This window comes from Anoplophora glabripennis, unplaced genomic scaffold (genome assembly GCF_000390285.2).
Source record: "Anoplophora glabripennis isolate ALB-LARVAE unplaced genomic scaffold, Agla_2.0 scaffold86, whole genome shotgun sequence".
Taxonomy (NCBI): Eukaryota; Metazoa; Arthropoda; class Insecta; order Coleoptera; family Cerambycidae; genus Anoplophora; species Anoplophora glabripennis.
Genome location: NW_019416242.1, coordinates 259,476 through 278,864, shown reverse-complemented (window position 1 = coordinate 278,864; position 19,389 = coordinate 259,476). Strand labels below are relative to the sequence as shown.

Sequence of the window (19,389 nt, the reverse complement as noted above, 5' to 3'; positions counted from 1 at the left end):
GGTAGAAGGAAGCGCAAAAACAAACGCTTAGGTGGGGAATTCTGGAAAGAAGCCAAAACAGTTGAAGTGAGAACAGTGTGGAGATGGGTAGTAAGACGATCGGCGGGCAGTGTGGCAAAATAGTGAAAAATCAAAGTGTTTAACCCGTATTAATTAGCAGGTAATTATTCTCTAAGTACTTTGTTGTTAATTGTTCTATGAAATCTTATGATTGTGATTATTATAGGCGTTTCATGATAATAATTCTGTATATGTTTAGCCTTCATTGTCTTATGCTCAGGGGCGTATATTTTTTTAACGTAAAACTGTTCCAATTATTATTAAAGATTGCTCATTATTTATTACATGTTAAAATATGTATATTTTGTCGTGACTGCCAGGATATTGCAATAACAACTCCTTTGTTTCACATTTAACTTGTTTTATCATGATTACATTGTTCGAAAAACGAATAATAAAGCATTTCTGATGCTCACTTTATGTCATACGCCTATAAGAGCCTTGTTGAAATCTGAAGAGAAAGAATAATTAAATACAAAAAAAAAAGAATTGCTAAAGCAGATCTTCCGAAATCTCAACTTATAGCTGTATTGCCTCCCGTATCGGACTCCAGTACCTTCCAGCTCTGCCGGCTAACTAACACCAAACCTCTTCAGTTTTACTTGGAAGAGTGTATGTCAAATTCGAGTGAGGTGACATTTAGTGAGAAATTAAATAAGTCAGGTCTTATTTATCATTAGCAAAGGATCTTAATGTATGCCTTTTGTTAGCGGTTGTTTTGTATTTATATTTGGGTAGTTAGAGCAACGATCGTGGGTTTCTCTGCCATGCTCTTTCCTCGCAGGAGCTCTAGGTGAGCCTGGCACTCTCCTTTTATGTTAAATGGTTGTTAATGTTACAATCCGGGGTTGTTATACTACAATACAGAGCTGCGTTTGTTATGCTCGCTGTGTAGCTGAAAAACATAGCTGCAAATATAGTATATGTTCTCAATTTTCGACTTATATAGCGAGCATAGCTATGTTCGCTAACGAACATAGCATAGTGAATGAACTAGCCACCATAGCAATCTGTGCGGCCTAAAATTACGCTAAAACCACTCACAAGTTAGCTATGTTCGATGTGTGCAATATTGTGCGTGGTGAACATAGCGTAGCGCTACGTGTGACCGTAGCATAAGATCTTACATTCTGCTAATGGGAAAACGATACCCATATCGGTGTTGGTATTGTATGACGCCACCACCACTGCGTTCCGCCGGTCCATTCGATCCGAAGGGTGCACTTTACCCTCATTAATTTCTTGAAATATCGTCACGACCCAGATAAAATTAACTGTAGGGCCTGTTTCGCGGCTAGAAACGGCGCGTGGCTCGAGGCTCGTTTCGTATCGTAAAAAGAATGGTACCCTAAATTGAATTATGAGTTAAAAAAGGAACACGCTCGCAATTTGTAGGGATAATTTATGTCCTTTATATAAAATAAAATATATGAGGCTTTTAAATGAACTTAAGGACGAGCTGTTCAGGGGAGGAGGTATTTTAACTACTCCAAAGTTAGCTGCTCAATTCATATTATAATTGCAACATTGCTTTTGTATGTATTTATCCTAATTAATTATTATTTAAAATTTAAGTGTTCTAAGTAAGTTCATGGAGTATGAATTTTAATAAAAAAACAGAGTATAATCATAATTTATTTATTCTTGTCTTATCGCTTATTGTCAAACGTCAAAAAAATTAACAGTAATAGTCATTTAAAGATATCGAAAAGTACTTGAAATCAATTAAATTGTACATTCTAACGCAAGCCTATCATACCAGTACAGTCAAATGCACAGTTTATTCCACTTAGAAATTTATATGCCGCCAACTCTTCACTGTCAATCCTGCTGAAATGGTGCTGTTCTTATTTTCCTTTCTATTCACTAGTTTTGTTCTTTATAAGCTTTTCAATACGCTGCTTATTTTTCTCTTAATTTTGTCTATCCTAATGCCTATAACCACATTATTTCCTTCCTTTCCTTTTGTAATTTTCTATCACCTTCACTTTATATTGGGCACGCCTCGTATACGCTTCAATTTTATTTACAATCACGATACTACTTTTGCACGTTCTTCAGATAAAGTCCCTTTTACATGCTTTTTTTTAAACGTGATAAGGTTCTCCAGTTTCTTATCGCTGAGATTCGAACTATTCAAAACCCTCGCGACAAGAAATTTAAGTAAAGAGTAAAATATAAGACGCGGATTTCTCGTCATTACCTCATCACTCGCAAGATGGGATCGAAATTGTTGGTATACTTGCTGTTTTGTGCTTTCGTTTGTGTCTCCAAAGGCAAACCCCTAGGAGGTAAGTATTGATACGAAGTTTTTTATACGTGGCTTTTATTACGGCTGACACAAAGGAATGAAAGAACGAAAAGATCCAATTAATTTTTTCAATGCCCTCCAGGCATCGAAAGAAAATTAAAGGGAACCTAATTCGTGCAGGACTCAATTCTCCTGTTAAATTGAGTAAACATTCGCTAATTGTTTTATTAAATTTGCAACAAAATAATAATTCAACATCCACAATTAATTTTAACAACTGACCCGGGGTAAAAGAAAGGAGATGGTTCAAACCATTGGTTTTTTCAGATGAACTGCAATCCGTTTCCCAAACCCTACACACATATCTGGATTCTCTCCCCAAAGGCATATCAATAGACGACTTTGCAACATGTACGTCGTGTAAAATCGTGGCTGATTTGCTGATAGCTGAGCGAAAACTGGGGATGACTAATGAACAACTGGTAAAGGAGGCCGATTTCGTCTGCACTCTATTGAAGATAGAGAGTGCCACTATATGTGAGGGAATCATCAGACCCAACGTAGACGTGTTCGCTTATATGATCGACAATACCAAAGACATAAGCGGTAAGAGGATATGCGGTCTTATACTGCCAGAGAAAGACTGTGACAGCGAACATTACGATTGGAGCATCGACGTCCCTGAAGGCAATACGGTGGATAAACCAAAGGTAGAATGATCTAAGACTGTGTTGAGTATCTTAAATTATTTGCTGTTTAAGGCCACCGGTACCAATCCTTACAACGTTCTACACATCTCGGACATCCACTACGATCCGCGATACACCCCTGGAAAAACCACTCAGTGCGGAGCACCCCTATGCTGCCAGGACGACCAAGATGACGGTTCAGAGGAAGGAACTTCTTGTGGGTACTGGGCTGAGTACATCAGCGCAGACACACCCATCCAGACAGTGGAGGAAGCGTTCAAACAAATGGCCACGCATGTACGTCGCTGTTTTTCTCTAAACAATAAAGGAAATATTACCTGAACAATACTTTCTCTTTTAGGAATTTGATTTTGTATATTATACTGGTGATACTATTAGGCACAGAGTATGGTCGACAAGCACAGAAAACAATACGAAAGAGATCATCACCATCACGGATTTGTTCAAGAAATACTTCAAAGTCCCAGTCTTTACTGCTTTGGGAAATCATGAACCTCATCCAGTCAACACGTAAGTTAGAACTGATTCAGTCCCTCCACAACGAATATTTAATGTTGCAGTTGGTCTTCTGAAGGAGTAGACGATCCTAGCGTCTCAACCCAGTGGTTATTTAATCTTATAGCTGAGGAGTGGGGGGAGTGGCTGCCAGAGGAAGCCAAGGCGACCTTATTAAAGGGCGGTTTCTATACAGTATCGCCCAAGAAAAGCCTTAGAATCGTCGTCTTGAACAATAACGTGTGTTACAATGAAAATTGGTACGGAATTCGATACATGTAAAGAATTGGTGATATATCAGTTTGTTACCTAGGTGGTTGATCAATGACAGTAAAGACCCTTACGGACAACTAGCCTGGCTTGTTGAGGTGCTGTTGGAAGCTGAGAAAATGAAGGAAAATGTGCATCTTCTGATGCATATGCCAACGGGAACTGGATCCTGCTTGGCGAGTTGGAGTAGGGAATATCGAAGAATTCTTAGCAGGTAATCGTTGGATCAAATCATCGAATTCATAACTAGTCAATTCTTTCTTCATGGATATACATGACCTTTTGAATAATACAGTAATAATGTAAAAAATGTATTTTTTTAGATTCGCCAACACGGTGGCTGGTCACTTTACGGGCCACTCTCACAAAGACGAAATGTGGGTCTATTACGACAGTACAGATTCCTCCAAACCCATTAGCGTGGGCTGGAACGGAGCTTCTTTGAACTCCGATAAGTCCAACCCCAGTTACAAGCTTTACCATATTGATGGAGAGACATACGTAAGTGATTTCGGTGTCTATCGATCTCTAAAAAGAGCTCATTCGCTTTCAGAATTTATAGCAAGCTTAGATACTTTTAATACAGAATAAAATATATCCGTCATCAAATGGTGATGTTACTTTTACAAAAAATTAAAAGCTATATAAGTCCGGAGCCATGCTACGCTTGCAGAGCATCCTAAATCTAGAAGAATGGGTCTCAATTTTTTTTCATTACAATAATTTAACCTTATATCCTGCTTTATGTTCTTATATCATCTAAAATTGTAATGATAAGGAAATTTATTTCGTCGTAAAACCACCTACGTTTCCAGGACGTCCTAGATTTTGAGGAATGGACGTTCAATCTCACTCAGGCCAATTTAGATCCTACAAAGGATGTGGAATGGTACAAACTCTACTCTTTTAAGGAAGCTTATGGCGTGGACAGCTTGGAGCCTAGCGCGGTGGACGACTTGCTCGTTAAGATGACGAAGGATCACAGTTTAATCCAGAAATATTACAAGTAAGTCCTGAATTCTCAAGCATGGGGAATTAGAGCGCAAATATACTTCTAAAGGCTGTTGCAGACGATGATATTTGACGTAGACATCGTAGTTTTTACGAGAATAATGAGTTAGCCTGATATTCTGGATTATTCATATACAGGGTCTATCAAATATAAATGTCAACGTCTTAACAATGAGTCCATAATGTATATTGTAGCTGAAAAATATTGCATGTTACTGTATTTTTTTATATTCTGTTTTTGTGGGTTATTTAATTTGTTTCCTTATATTCAGTTACAAATTCCGCAACAGCGATTACGCGGTGAAGGAGGGCTGCGACGAGTCCTGCGAGAAGACCCTTTTGTGTAACATGGTGTCCACTATGAACGGCGACACTACTCGCTGCGAAGAGCTAAAACAACTCTACGACGGGAATCAATAATCGCCGCGATAATTTACCGGCAAAGAATTAGTAAAGTGTTGCCACTCTATCTTGTTAGTTTCTCTTTAACCCTTGCTCCCTCGTAAATGCAGACATAAATCAGGGTGATGGGGAGAAATGTGGGGCGCCGCTCCATCAGTACCTAGACGCGGAAGCACCGAAAGAACGGGATTTTTCTGTGGATGTGTATTTATAGCAGCAGTTTGTATTGAGGCTTGAGGAGGTAGTTTTTTATTTTTGTTTTGGTTTTGGTTTTGAAACGTATTTTTATAAAGTCTCTTATGTTATCTTTACAGGTTTTTGGTAAAAAAAATATATGACAGATAAATCGTAGATCTACAGTGTGTTCAAAAGGAAACACGTACCCTATTTGTAACGATATTTTTTACAAGAATGATAAGAGGTTTTGAGACCATACTAAAGCATTCCAACTTTATTACAAATTATTTATAACCTTTAGTAAAAACTAAAACGGTATTCTAAAATAAAATGAGTGGCAATTGTTAAGCAAAACAATGAATTATTTTCAAATGCCTACTAAATAAAGCTTACTATTAATTAATAAGGTGTTCAAACAAACCACCTGCTTGAGCTTCACAATACCCTAATCTGTCGTAAAATTCTTGACGAACATTTGAAAAAATGTCAGGAGTAACCGATCCTAAAATATTTCTAATTTTAAGCCGTAATTCGTCCAAATTTGCGGCCCTTTCGTGTCGATGTTTGTAGAGAAGTCGCAGGGTGTCAGATTTGGAGATCGAGGAGGCCAAGGTATGATACCTCTAAGCCTTTGAGGTGAAGTTTATTCCAAATAATGTTGAACTGGCCTTGCATTGTGTGCAGGACATCCCTCTTGCTGAAACCAAATTTCCTCAAAATTTACATCCAAGATTCGTACAGCTGGTACAACACTATTTTGTAATAAATGCAAATATCTCTCAGCATTTAAGCTACCATCAATAAAAAAGGATCCCACAATATTATCGCCTAAAATGCCAGCCCAAACATTTACCTTTTGAGGGTACTGCATTCTTAATGGTATACTTAAATGCTTGTTTTCCCGGGACCAATATTGGAAATAAAATCTACCAAGCAAATCCATTATTTTCATATATTTTTTCCCTAGTGGATTCCCAAAACTCCATACGCCTTATTTGATCACCAGGAATAATTTCTTGAGAAGTTGGCATTTTATAGGCTTTCTAACCATTCTTCTTTAAGATGCGATATATTTCTAGGTCGAGTCTAAAACAAATGAATATCGAATATTTCTTAATCGTCTTAATTAAAACCTATTGACAGTTAACGTGGTATGGTAACAGGTGCGTAATAAAAATTATCGACTATTTACTTTGTTCTTAAGTTGAAGACAAGATACTTGAGATTAATTGAAGCAAAAATTGAATTGCCACATTATCTGATAACGTTGAAAATATCTATCGCGTCCGATGATTAAAAACCGTTTCAACAAATTTAAATGAAAAGATTACTACAATCGTAACATAACTCTCAAAATGGGTGCCAAACTATTCGGGTTTGTGTTATTTTGTTTGTGTGTTTCTGCTTCAACCAGCAACACAATAGAAGGTAAGTATTTATTTACTTTAGACAACACTACGACATGTATCAACTGCATTAATATAAGAACAAACCTAGAGACTGAATGAATCTAAACAACAGAAGATTTAGGACCGTTATCACGTGGATCTGTTTGTGTTCCAAACATTTTAAAACTGATAATTAGAACCTTCTCGTTCCTTTGTAGACGGCTTCCAACTCACGACCAGAGCCCTCACCGAGTACTTGAACACTGGTGTACGCCCTGGTTACTTCAGCTATGCCTTGAGTCAGTGTCCTTTACCCAACATATTCAGTGGTCACACCGATGTAAAAGCGGCCCTCGAAGATTCCCAGGTATGCTATCTGTGCAGCCAGATAGTGGACCTGTTCATTTCAAAGAGGAGACAGGGGATGACCGACGTGGAAATGGCGAAGGAGGCGTCCGATATTTGCGTCACTTTGAAAATAGAGAACGAAAAAGTTTGCGATGGAGTCATCAATGCTAATCTGGTAAGTAATACGCAATCAGCAGCTTAAGGATAGGACAGTAATTACTTAACGACTGCTTTGTATCAATTTTATCACAATTCGGAACATCTTTCGATGCTAAACGTTGATTTATTCCATGTTTTTAGGGCATTGTCACTTATATCATCGACAACAATCCAGACCTGAATAGCACCTCAGTCTGTGGACTCGCATTAACAAGCTACAACTGCGACAGCGGCAACACCTACGAATGGACTGTCGAGGTTCCTTCGGGGAACACTGTCGAAAAAGTGAAGGTAGCTATAGCCGCAAAATACCGACACAAAGCCAGAGGAAAGCTTTAACGATTTTTTATATTTAGGCCAATGGCACCAACACGTTTAACATTCTGCATATTTCCGACATCCACTACGACCCGCTGTACACTCCTGGCAAATCTAGTCAGTGTGGAGAGCCTCTGTGTTGCCAGGCCGACCAAGATGATGGTTCAGAGGAAGGAACTTCTTGTGGGTACTGGGGTGAATACGTCAGCGGAGACACACCCATCCATACAGTGGAGGAAGCTTTCAAACAAATGGCCACGCATGTACGTCGTTGTATATTTCTGAACAATACAGAAAATCCTACTGAGCAATACCTTTTCTTTTAGGAATTTGATTTTGTATACTATACTGGTGATACCATCAGGCACAGGGTGTGGTCGACAAGTACGGAAAACAACACGAAAGAAATCATCACCATCACGGATTTGTTCAAAAAATACTTCAAAGTCCCAGTCTTTACTGCTTTGGGAAATCACGAACCTCATCCAGTCAACACGTAAGTTAGAACAGATTCAGTCCCTCCATAGAATGTGATGAGTTACAACGAATATTTAATGTTGCAGTTGGTCTTCTGAAGGAGTAGACGATCCTAGCGTCTCAACCCAGTGGTTATTTAACCTTATAGCTGAGGAGTGGGGGGAGTGGCTGCCAGAGGAAGCCAAGGCGACCTTATTAAAGGGCGGTTTCTATACAGTATCGCCCAAGAAAAGCCTTAGAATCGTCGTCTTGAACAATAACGTGTGTTACAATGAAAATTGGTATGCAATTCGATACATGTAAAGAATTGGTGATATATCAGTTTGTTACTTAGGTGGTTGATCAATGACAGTAAAGATCCTTACGGACAACTAGCCTGGCTTGTTGAGGTGCTGTTGGAAGCTGAGAAAATGAAGGAAAATGTGCATCTTCTGATGCATATGCCCACGGGAACTGGATCTTGCTTGGCGAGTTGGAGTAGGGAATATCGAAGAATCATTAGCAGGTAATCGTTGGATCAAATCATCCAATTCATAACCAGTCAATTCTTTTCTCATTGATATATATGACCTTTTAGATTCGCCAACACCGTAACTGGTCACTTTACGGGCCACTCTCACAAAGACGAAATGTGGGTCTTTTACGACAGTACAGATTCTTCCAAACCCGTTAGCGTGAACTGGAACGGAGCTTCTTTGAACTCCGATAAGGCCAATCCTAGTTACAAGCTTTACCAGGTTGATGGAGAGACATACGTAAGTGATTTCGGAGCTCATTCGAATCAGTGTTTGTCCGACATCAAATGGTGGTTACTTTTTTAAAAAACTTAAAAGTTTTATAAATCAAGAGCCATCCTACGCTCGCAGAGCATCCTAAATCTAGAAGAATGGGTCTCAATTTTTTTTCATTACAATAATTTAACCTTATATCCTGCTTTATGTTCTTATATCATCTAAAATTGTAATGATAAGGAAATTTATTTCGTCGTAAAACCACCTACGTTTCCAGGACGTCCTAGATTTTGAGGAATGGACGTTCAATCTCACTCAGGCCAATTTAGATCCTACAAAGGATGTGGAATGGTACAAACTCTACTCTTTTAAGGAAGCTTATGGCGTGGACAGCTTGGAGCCTAGCGCGGTGGACGACTTGCTCGTTAAGATGACGAAGGATCACAGTTTAATCCAGAAATATTACAAGTAAGTCCTGAATTCTCAAGCATGGGGAATTAGAGCGCAAATATACTTCTAAAGGCTGTTGCAGACGATGATATTTGACGTAGACATCGTAGTTTTTACGAGAACAATGAGTTAGCCTGATATTCTGTATTATTCATATACAGGGTATATCAAATATAAATGTCAACGTCTTAACAATGAGTCCATAATGTTTATTGTAGCTGAAAAATATTGCATGTCAGTAAATTTTGTTCTAGTTCTATTTTTCTGGGTTAATTATTTTTTTTCCCATATTTTTCTCCAGTTTCAAATTCCGCAACAGCGACTACGCGGTGAAGGAGGGCTGCGACGAGTCCTGCGAGAAGACCCTTTTGTGTAACATGGTGTCCACTATGAACGGCGATACTACTCGCTGCGAAGAGCTAAAACAACTCTACGACGGGAATCAATAATCGCCGCGATAATTTACCGGCAAAGAATTAGTAAAGTGTTACCACTCTATCTTGTTAGTTTCTCTTTAACCCTTGCTCCCTCGTAAATGCAGACGTAAATCAGGGTGATGGGGAGAAATGTGGGGCGCCGCTCCATCAGTACTTAGACGCAGAAGCATCGGAAGATATTTTTATGAAGTCTCTTACATTATCTTTACAGGTTTTTGGCGAAAATACATTTGATAAATCGTAGATCAAATTAAACAGAAAGTTCTACAGTGTGTTCAAAAGGAAACACACTTGCCAGAAAGATAGAATCTTCGTTGTCAAATTTGACGTTTCATTTAATTAAATATTTACGCTAGATTCTACACACCGTCAATTAGGTTAGTAACAAATTGTGTGAAATATTAACCTAATAAAAAAACCCACGGATCGCCACTGGAAAGGCACCAAAGTTTGCGACGTCTGCAATTTTGATATCGACTTTTCCAGGAGGAATGTTGCAAGCCACCTACGATTCCCATTTCCATTTTTCAAATCTGACACAGCTTGTCCCTCTCGGTTTGTTCTGAGGGCTGGGTGCGTTCAACAATTACCTGATTGAAGTGCGGATCTTTCTGTTTTCAATCTCCCTCAATTTTTTTTTTCCAGCAAGTCCATTAAATTAAACGCGAATTATCCATGGGCGGCCTTGAAATCTCGATCGCCGACCGCAACCGGCGCGCAATCTACGCGAACCCTTCACCGCTCGGTCGTTGTCAATATCTGCCGATAAATAAAATCGCGGGCGCACAGATAAACGTGTAAACATATAAAAACAAGCCTCTCTAATTTTGTTTGTCGGTTTATTTGCGCTCCTCATCAGCGCCATTCAGAGCGAGGGGGCTTTACACCGCCAAATTGAATAATTAATTTAATTCTTTGTGCTCGGCGGAGCCGCTGCCGAGTTAATTGCTTTATCTCGTTTTTAATCCGCTAGTTATATTTTTACACTTTCCGAGAAGACGACGGGGGAGACTGAGGGCGTGACACCCCCACTGTCGGCGTGTCATCTTTTATCCGGTTAAAATTTTTATTCAAAGTGTGTTTCGCTGGCAAAGCTTTAGGAAGAGCAAAAATGTATTAAATATATGAGTTAACGCAAAGTGACGGGCCCGGTTATGATGCGTAACGTTTTAAAAAGGTTTTTCTGTACCTCTAAAATTGCTTCGTGGGAAGTACATTTTGTTGGTAGCGTTGCCTCAGAAGTATTTTCTTTAAAATAATCGAACACAAGGCTAATAGTCCAATTAAATAGGTCTATTTTTGATACAAGTTAGTTTGAGATATAAAATTTGGACATAGGGCGTAGCGTATAGCAAATTAACTTAAACGTCATCTGTCAAAGCGCTGTATCGCCGCTTTGTTATTGAAACTGACAGCTGCTATACAGCTCGTTGAGAAATGAGGTTAAGTTGGTCGCTATAAGCTACGCCCTACATCCAATGTGTTAGAGCCAACTTCGACCACGTTTTTATATGAACGCTCGTTATAATAACAATAGTGGCAGTAATTTTTTTTTCAATCCCCCGCCAGGGGTTAAAAAAAGTAAAATAACGTGTTTTTTTTTTTCAAGATAACACAAATGGGGTAAGAGCTAGAAAAAAGTTCAAGTTTTTTTTTCAAAAACTCAGGATACTTGTCCAAAATTGCGATTTAAGCACCCATTTAGTTGGACCAATTTTGTGTACCTAATCGGCAAGGAAAAATAATTTATTTTTTTGTTCGTAAACCATTAAGTATACGAAAAAATGGGAAGAGTAAAAAAAGTTTCTAAATGAAATGTAGTATTAGAAGTTATTTTTCTTGTTGGAATTGGCTAACGTAGAAAAAAGTTGTGAGAGAAATAAAACTAAGAGGTGCTAATTTTTTTAATTCAAAGACATAAACCAGAAAAAGGGACTACCAAAAAATACCATTCAACTAGTTGTTAACGTGTACCAAAATTCAAATTTCTAAGTTTAACCATTTTCGTGAAAAAAAAAATAAAAGAATTTTTTCGGCCATTTTGAGATTTGAATATTTTTTCAGGGGAGGCTCAAATAAAAATATATATATAAGAGGTACCCCCCCTAAACTTACTTTCTAAACACCTCTTTAAAATATGTGCACATCATTATGAAACACCCTGTATATTGAATAAACTAGGTACTCAATCTAAATCAAAACGTAATACCCTTTTTCCTAAGATATCTATATTTCTCCAATATTTTTTTTAATTATAGTACTAAAAATAACAAATACTTAACAAAATATTTTCTCTATATTTTTATTACGCTCTGATTCGTTTTTTTTTTGTTTTTATAATTCGCATTATTTTAATATTTCGATGTTGCATTAGTATTTGCATCATATTTTGCTTTTTCTTATATTCAAAGCTTGTACTATTTTTGTGTTTTGTCTACATTTTTATTGCTCTGTTTGCTTGTATTTATTTTAAAAGTGTTTGTACTGTATTTGGTAGCACTTTTATTTAGTTTTACAATATTTTTGTAATACTATTTTTTATTTTTTAATAGGGTATTATGCCCCTTGTATATTTTTAGAGCAAATAAATAAATAAATTGTATAGGTTAGCTTTCTGCTAATAAGGCTTTGTATTACAAAAAATAAATATTGAAAAAATAACAGTTCTCCGTAATACATATCTACAGGGCGATTCAGTCAGAATGTCGTTAATTTTAAGGGAAGGTGGAAAAAATTAGTAGAATACGAATGCGCTACAAAGAAATATTTAAAATACATATTTTCAAATCATTTATTAGTTAATAAAAACGATAATAATCGTTTTCGAATGTTCGGTTGTTACAATTTAATATTTTTAATATTGTTAACACTTTCACTATGTCTTATAATTGAATATGAGTTTTTTGTATTATGTTTAATTAATTATTCAGTTTGTAGTACATATACAGGGTGTTTCATAAAGACCTCCCGTAAATTCAAAGGGTGATAGTACGACAAAAAATAAGAATTTTTTGTTTTATGAACTATATGTCTATCTCCTCTTGTTTTCGAGATACAGAGCGACAAAATAATTTTTTAAATAGAATTTTTGCGAAAATTTACAAACGGTACGAAATATTTTTATGAAATTTGGTATTCCGGGGTTTTTAAGGACGCCAAATACGCTGGACTAATAATTTTTTGTATATTTCATAGAGAACGCTAGTTACGCTACATTCCTATTACATTTTAGGTTCTAATCTTTTTAAGGTTAGGTTTTTTACCATTTGGGCCCCAATTTCTAAAGTACAATTTTATTTTCTAAAAATAATGTACTCTTGTTAGAACTTCCTAATGTGGACGGTTTTCGAGAAAATTCTCAAAGTAAGCTTATGTTAAAACTTATTGATGTATGTCTCATAAACAACGCATACATTCTCAGTAATATTTTAAACTCTAATTAACTTTATATCAAAATTTTAGTGATTGTTAGTGACTGTAGTTAGTAATGACTAATTACAGTCACTAATATTTTTATTTAGGTCTTTCTGAAAAACACCCTGTATACTACATACCTAGTGACTTATTGCTTTTCGGAGAGAAGTATAGTACGGCTAAAGCAACACTCATCCGTCCGTAGCACTTTGTTAATAAAGTACTTTGATTTTGAAGCCAATTGCAAGATTCAAGACGACTGACTGGGGAAATCAGCTGTTTCGCTTCAACGATCGAACGCTCTGTGGTCCACCGGCTCATTTCCGGCCAGAAAATGTCACGCGTAGTAGGCCGCCGAATTAGCGGGAGTCAAGGGGTAATCTTTTAAAAAGTTAAGTAATTTCGTTTTCGATTTTCGGTTAAAAATAAGGACATTATGGCTGAATTACCCTGCATATAAAAAAGTTAAAATTTAAACTGTGACGTCTCCTGTGAAACAAAGCGATTCCACACGCCTCCGTTTGCTTGGCAGACACATCTCTGGGCAGATTACACCTGACAGCAGCCGATATTCTTCTAAATCGCCCCGGGAACCAGTTAAGTAGCTTTTCCTCGTTACCGGGTATAAAAACGTCCAGAAGAGCTGGCCCGTTGCCAATGCCGACCCACCCGACGAAATGCATTTAGCCAACGAAAAACCGCGACGAGGCGCAGGCGGTTAGAAAAAGTTTGATACACGGCGCGCTGTAACTGATACTAGCTTTGTATGTGCAATTGTTATTCAGACCTTGCCCGTTGAAGTAATATACTTCTTGCGCTATAAATTTCCACCGGAGTCGTTTTCTTTTATCGTCTATTAATTTGCGAAAGAAATGGTGAGATAAATTGGTTCATTGTTAATGTGAGGACGGTGCGGCATATTATTATTGTCACCTACCTGACGCCTGAAGTGTAGGAAACACCGATCATTGGCACTGGAGACGAAATATTATCTGGCGTATCTCTCCCATTATTTAATAACACAGGGACAAACGCTAATCCCCTGTCAAATCAAATTAATACAAATTGTGTGCGAGATATTAGGTTTGCGTTTGTACCATTTAATCAATGCGTTGGAAGTTGAATTATTGGTTTAATAAAGCTAATAATAGACGGATGTGGCTGCGAGCGTTTCAAGAAGTGTTGGCATTGCGGATTAGGCAAATATTCGGGGAAAATTCGTTCGTATCTGAATATTTCAACCGGTGTAATTAAATAATGCAAATATTATCGCAGTTCGGCCGTCGCGGGATCGGTTCGTGCATTTAGTTAATAAATACGCCGTATTGTGGGTTCGCTAGGGGTTGGACCGTGAGGACAGGACATCCAATTCCCAGGATGTTCCAATACTCGGCGCATTTGGAATTCATGGGGAAAACATCTGATGGGTTCAAATCTGGAGAATATGGAGGCCATGCGATAAGATTATTCAATTAGCAACCAAAATTAAATACATAATTCTCTTTTAACTGACGTTATTATACTGGAAGGCTAAAATTGAATACAATTTAATTTCATAAAACACAATTCTGTTGACACTCTTTATAGTTTGTTTTATTTACTTTATACTCTCAGTACCTCACTTATGTGATGTGTTTTTTTGTATCTGTCGCCTTTTTCAGCGTGATATTTTTGGTTAGGCGAAACTATTTTCATAAAAAATAACCCTAGGTTGATCCTTTTGGTACAAGGGTTTGATACAAATAAAGAGAGAAGAAGAAAAACCAAAGCCGTAGCGCTACTGAATAACTTCAGTCTGCCCGAACTGTATTTATGAAATCCCACCTTGAAAATGATTAATTGCGTAATCCCCACTATACAACAACGCAAAATTTTCCAACTATTTCTTCTCTCAAGCTTGTCTGAAGTCGAGATGGGATCTATTGTTCTACAATTTTAATTTCTGACATTGTTCTGGGCTAGGATCAACGGATTAGGCGTCTAGCGCGACTAATCTTGATGTGAGCGAGTCTCACCAACTTTACAAATTTAATTTCGTTTGTCGTTGCGAGGGAAAGGGTGGAAAACACCCCCAGTATTATATTTGTGCTGAAATTTAATTAATGTATTATTTAATACAAACAAGTAATCGAAATGTATGTTAAAGCTAATATATGCATGAAGCTAAGTAAACTTTCCACATTATATTAGCTATGTCCTGTCCGAATTTTGTTCGTGTAACTCTCTTGGTTTCGAAAATGCCTATGTATGTTTTCAGACATGAAAATTGAATGATTCCAAATATTTAGAATTTTCACCACCAAGAATGGCGGTGACAGCATCTTTAACATTAAGGCGATGTTTCGCATTGTATTAGCTATGTTCTCTCCAAATTTTGTTCGTGCAACTCTCTTGGTTTCGATAATGGCTATGTATGTTTTCAGCCACGAAAATTGAATAATTTCAAATATTTCGAATTTTCACCACCAAGAACGACGGTGACAACTTTTTTTAACATTAAGGCGGTATTTGGAAATTAATTTTTTTGTTAAATACAGATAAAATTAAGAAAAAATAGTACTATAAAATTATAATTTTTGGCCGTCCTAATCAACCGATTTCAATTTTTCAAAAAACATTTGAAAGATTGAGTGGTCTCTTCAATGTGAAAAAAATGTTCAAGTATTTGGATGCTTTATTTGAGGCTGTGCAGCATTTTGAAAATTCAAAATTTTTTTCAAAAAATTATTTTTCGAAAACTATAGAACCGATTTTACTGAAATATAGTGTGTTGTTTTATTATACTTTAACGTTTTTTTTTTTACCAAAATTAGAAAAAATCCAAAAAACTTGATTATTTTGCCTTTTTTCATCAATTATTGCTATTTTGCAACATCCGTAATAAATTTAAACATTTCTAACTTACAGTAAATTATGCAAATTATTCTAAAACTTTTTCCTCTTCAATATTCTTCCAAAATGCAAGATATAAGTAAAAAACTCGGATAAAATAGATATTTTAGAAAATTTTTCAAACATTTTTGCAATTTTGAAAATGTTCCGGACCTCGCCCAGATCTAGGGACCTACGCTTTTATTATGTGAGTTGTACTGAAGATATTCCAGCAAAAATTAGGTCTTACATCCAAGAAGTTCCAATTTCCTTTGCTGTCGACCTATATTCTGACGATATTTACACTCTATTCTTCCTAAATTTTACATTAATTACTACATTTGCGTACGTATCAGCGCCTTCGTAGTTCTAAAGTCGCGATCGATTTCCCTCCGTCCCCGACTTATTTGTCGACGCTTCGGTGTGCATGTCTTGCATGAGTTAGAGCCAGCCAAACGACGGCGGAGACGGCGGATTTATGTTCGTCACGTTCCACGAACAAAGTTGTCAATATTGAAACTGATATCGTCGCTGAGCGAAATCAGTGCTCAAACAGATCCCCGTTGACAAAAAGTGATGAATCGTACGTACGTACATAGTCCGACAGGATGTGCGGTTAGAATCCACATTTTAAAAAGCTGTGTTAAGCTAATGTTTGCCCGCTGAGGACAGGTTGGTTTTAACGTGTCAATTAATCGTAACTTCAAATGGTAAAAGGTGATTTTGGATGGTCGACGCGGATGAATCATCTAACGGTATTGGAGAGTGCATCTATTTGTTTTGTAAGCACAGCAAATTCAGATGACAGATATCAGTCAAATTTTCCAAGTCCACTTGATTGCATAACTCAACGAACTATCAAGCAGTAGCCTGGAAACTTTTCAATTGTTTTCGAACACGAAGAACATCGACTTGCGAGAGTTGCCGAAGGTGAAGCGTAGCAATGAATGTGACTGTCTGTTCCAAACGGTTTGATGCATGCAATGTGCTCGAAGGAGTCGATAACACAACTTTTTAGGGGTGTGAAGTAGGTTACAGAGACGACATGAGTAGGCGGTGTCGGGAGACAGGTTCGTGCTTGAGAAATTGTTTGTCCTTTCTTTCTTAAAACGTAATTTTTACTGTTTAGAGTTTGACTTATGAAACAATCCTACCGAATATATTGCTTAAACACAACAACGGACGAATAAAATTCCACTGGAAGAATTTGTCCCCGCCGTAATCAAGAGATGGCCTAACCACACTAACCTCTAACCCATCGCAATAACGAGAATATTAATTCGAGGCTCAGGGAGGTCCACTCGTGATATATGAAGCTTTTTTGCCTCCGGCTGTTTTCCCGTAACAATCCCAAAAGATTAAGCCATGCGATCTATCTAATTCATGAGACCCCCTTACCCGTCGTATCTAATACGCAGAGCTTTTAATTAATTACATGACATATGCGCGTGATATTAAATGCCCTCATAGCTTACCCTATCGATTCGACGACATAGATTTGCGAAATTGATGTTTATGTCCCAATATGGAACTGCTGTTAATGGAAGGTGGGATGAATATTCATTTCTAAGTGTTCCATTCCGATGTCTGTTGAGCGTCTGGGTGTGGGATTCGGATTTAATGATCCAACGACGAGTTCATTCACGATTAGGCCCGCTAAATTGTGCATAAAGTTGAATTATTTCCGCTTTAACAGGCAATTTTTCGAGCGGATTACGAGCTGATTCGAATTTGAACGATTCTGACAATATGTTTGAATAATTGTCGTTGTTTGCCGTTTTATAGATGAGAGGTACAGCGGTTTAGACTGGTTCCTTCTAAAGTAAAACAGTTTGAAATATAGATTATATGTAAGTTGATTCCTGACTAAGGACACAATAGTGTCTAAAGGAGTTGTTGCTTTGATAGACCTGATTCTGCAGTAATGTTGAGTTTGGTGATGATTTGCCTCAGTCAGCTGACGAATGTCCAAGACGTTGTTGAGTCGTGACATAAACTACTCTTGTTCTGATGAAAGATCCGCCAGTTGATCAACGGATACATATAAAAAAAATTACTGAGGTATTAAAGACGTTGATAAGTGGCAGTAAAATTTATCCTGATTTAGTTACTACTACAGAATTGGGTACTACTGAAGAATTAAGCTGAATAAACTCTGTTTTTAACTTGTTCGTCACTATTTACATTCCCGAATAGATGGCGCATCGAACAATCGAAAGCGTGTTCGTGTTCGATATCTGAGGTTACTTGGATATTATTAAAGGTACAATTAACTTGATATTAATAGTAAGGACTAGAAATCAGTACATTTCGTAATATGACTACCGTCCTGTTAAACTCGCGCCGCACTAAGCCTACTTATAATGTATCGGAATGAACTCAAATTTATTTACAGCATGAAATTAACTACTCAAAATTACCAATTTCAAATCTATTTCGCTGCCAGGGTTTTGAATTCTAGTTGACAGTCTTACCACCCAATCTCCATAAATTATATCCTTATAAAACTTATTCATTAAAATGCGATATTACTTAATACTTAATTAAGGGTATTTACGAACTTTTGGGACCGCCTTTGGCGGCGAGGGACCCAACAACAAAAAGAGTATTCATTAAAAATCTTTCCCCTTCGCCGGAGCTATCGGGTATCCCTAAGTATTCAATTTGTTTCCCGAACGGGAGGGCATTAATTGCCCGGAATAAAAATTTAAAGGCAATCCCGGCAACTCGACGTCCCAGGAAGTATCCTTAATAATTTTTGCCCCGGCTGCTGCCCTAACTGATTTATTACGCGAATTATGTCCTTCTCAGCAGGCCGTTTTTTATATAAAAAATATAACGTTGCGTTGGTTGGCGCTCCTATAAAACATCCGATGTATAGGTGGCGATACTGACACAGAAACAGGGGTTATTACTCTATTCTTAAAATGTAACACTTAAAAAAGAAAAAAGGAATTAAATATAAAAGATATAGAACAAGTTACAAATAACAGAAATATAAAGGACAAAACAAAGAGTTAACAAACAAAATATCGGTATTATTCTCTAGCTCACAACGGTGATGCTTCTGCGTGCTGTGGGTAGACAATAAACGTTATTTAAGTTGAGAATTTCTGCATCAGTATCTTTTATTTTTTTCATATTGATCAAATGTAACTATCTTCCAAGAAAACTTATATAACGTGATCGTGCTGTTATATAATTTCATTTATATGTAGAAGAACGAGTTCTATTAAACTAATGCAGGTTTTTTTCTCGAGGGACTCGATATAGGTAGGGTTTGATAGATTCCCCGCTATCGATTAGAAGCTTTTAAGAATTAATTTCTAGTTTATTAAACCCAACAAAAGCTCGAAAATTGCGATCCAAAATATACGAAAATAGTATATGGCATATTATGATTTATGAATGGAAAACATG

The 19,389-nt window shown here is 37.1% G+C and overlaps 2 protein-coding genes across 2 annotated transcripts; both read left to right on the top strand.

Annotated features, from left to right (window-relative positions):
- The first annotated feature begins 2,190 nt into the window (after positions 1-2,190).
- Positions 2,191-5,266, top strand: LOC108910319 (sphingomyelin phosphodiesterase). The gene is made up of 9 exons (XM_018714883.1): positions 2,191-2,351; positions 2,639-3,021; positions 3,073-3,297; positions 3,362-3,531; positions 3,582-3,776; positions 3,830-4,000; positions 4,110-4,287; positions 4,602-4,792; positions 5,070-5,266. The coding sequence occupies exons 1-9, from the start codon at positions 2,279-2,281 to the stop codon at positions 5,215-5,217; spliced, it is 1,734 nt and encodes a 577-aa protein (XP_018570399.1). The 5' UTR covers positions 2,191-2,278; the 3' UTR covers positions 5,218-5,266.
- A 1,425-nt stretch (positions 5,267-6,691) lies between these two features.
- Positions 6,692-9,745, top strand: LOC108910318 (sphingomyelin phosphodiesterase-like). The gene is made up of 10 exons (XM_018714882.2): positions 6,692-6,804; positions 6,983-7,287; positions 7,413-7,562; positions 7,628-7,852; positions 7,916-8,085; positions 8,153-8,347; positions 8,401-8,571; positions 8,644-8,821; positions 9,075-9,265; positions 9,549-9,745. Exons 1-10 carry the CDS (start codon positions 6,732-6,734, stop codon positions 9,694-9,696), a joined length of 1,806 nt encoding a protein of 601 aa, XP_018570398.1. The 5' UTR covers positions 6,692-6,731; the 3' UTR covers positions 9,697-9,745.
- The last annotated feature ends 9,644 nt before the right edge of the window (positions 9,746-19,389 follow it).

Excerpts from the sequence above, each read along its gene's own strand:
- LOC108910318 (XM_018714882.2), top strand. The coding sequence starts at position 6,732 with ATGGGTGCCAAACTATTCGGGTTTGTGTTATTTTGTTTGTGTGTTTCT. Across the intron at positions 7,563-7,627 it reads ACACTGTCGAAAAAGTGAAG|GCCAATGGCACCAACACGTT; the intron begins GTAGCTATAGCC and ends TTTTATATTTAG. Across the intron at positions 8,348-8,400 it reads GTGTGTTACAATGAAAATTG|GTGGTTGATCAATGACAGTA; the intron begins GTATGCAATTCG and ends TTTGTTACTTAG.
- LOC108910319 (XM_018714883.1), top strand. The coding sequence starts at position 2,279 with ATGGGATCGAAATTGTTGGTATACTTGCTGTTTTGTGCTTTCGTTTGT. Across the intron at positions 3,777-3,829 it reads GTGTGTTACAATGAAAATTG|GTGGTTGATCAATGACAGTA; the intron begins GTACGGAATTCG and ends TTTGTTACCTAG. Across the intron at positions 4,793-5,069 it reads TTAATCCAGAAATATTACAA|TTACAAATTCCGCAACAGCG; the intron begins GTAAGTCCTGAA and ends CCTTATATTCAG.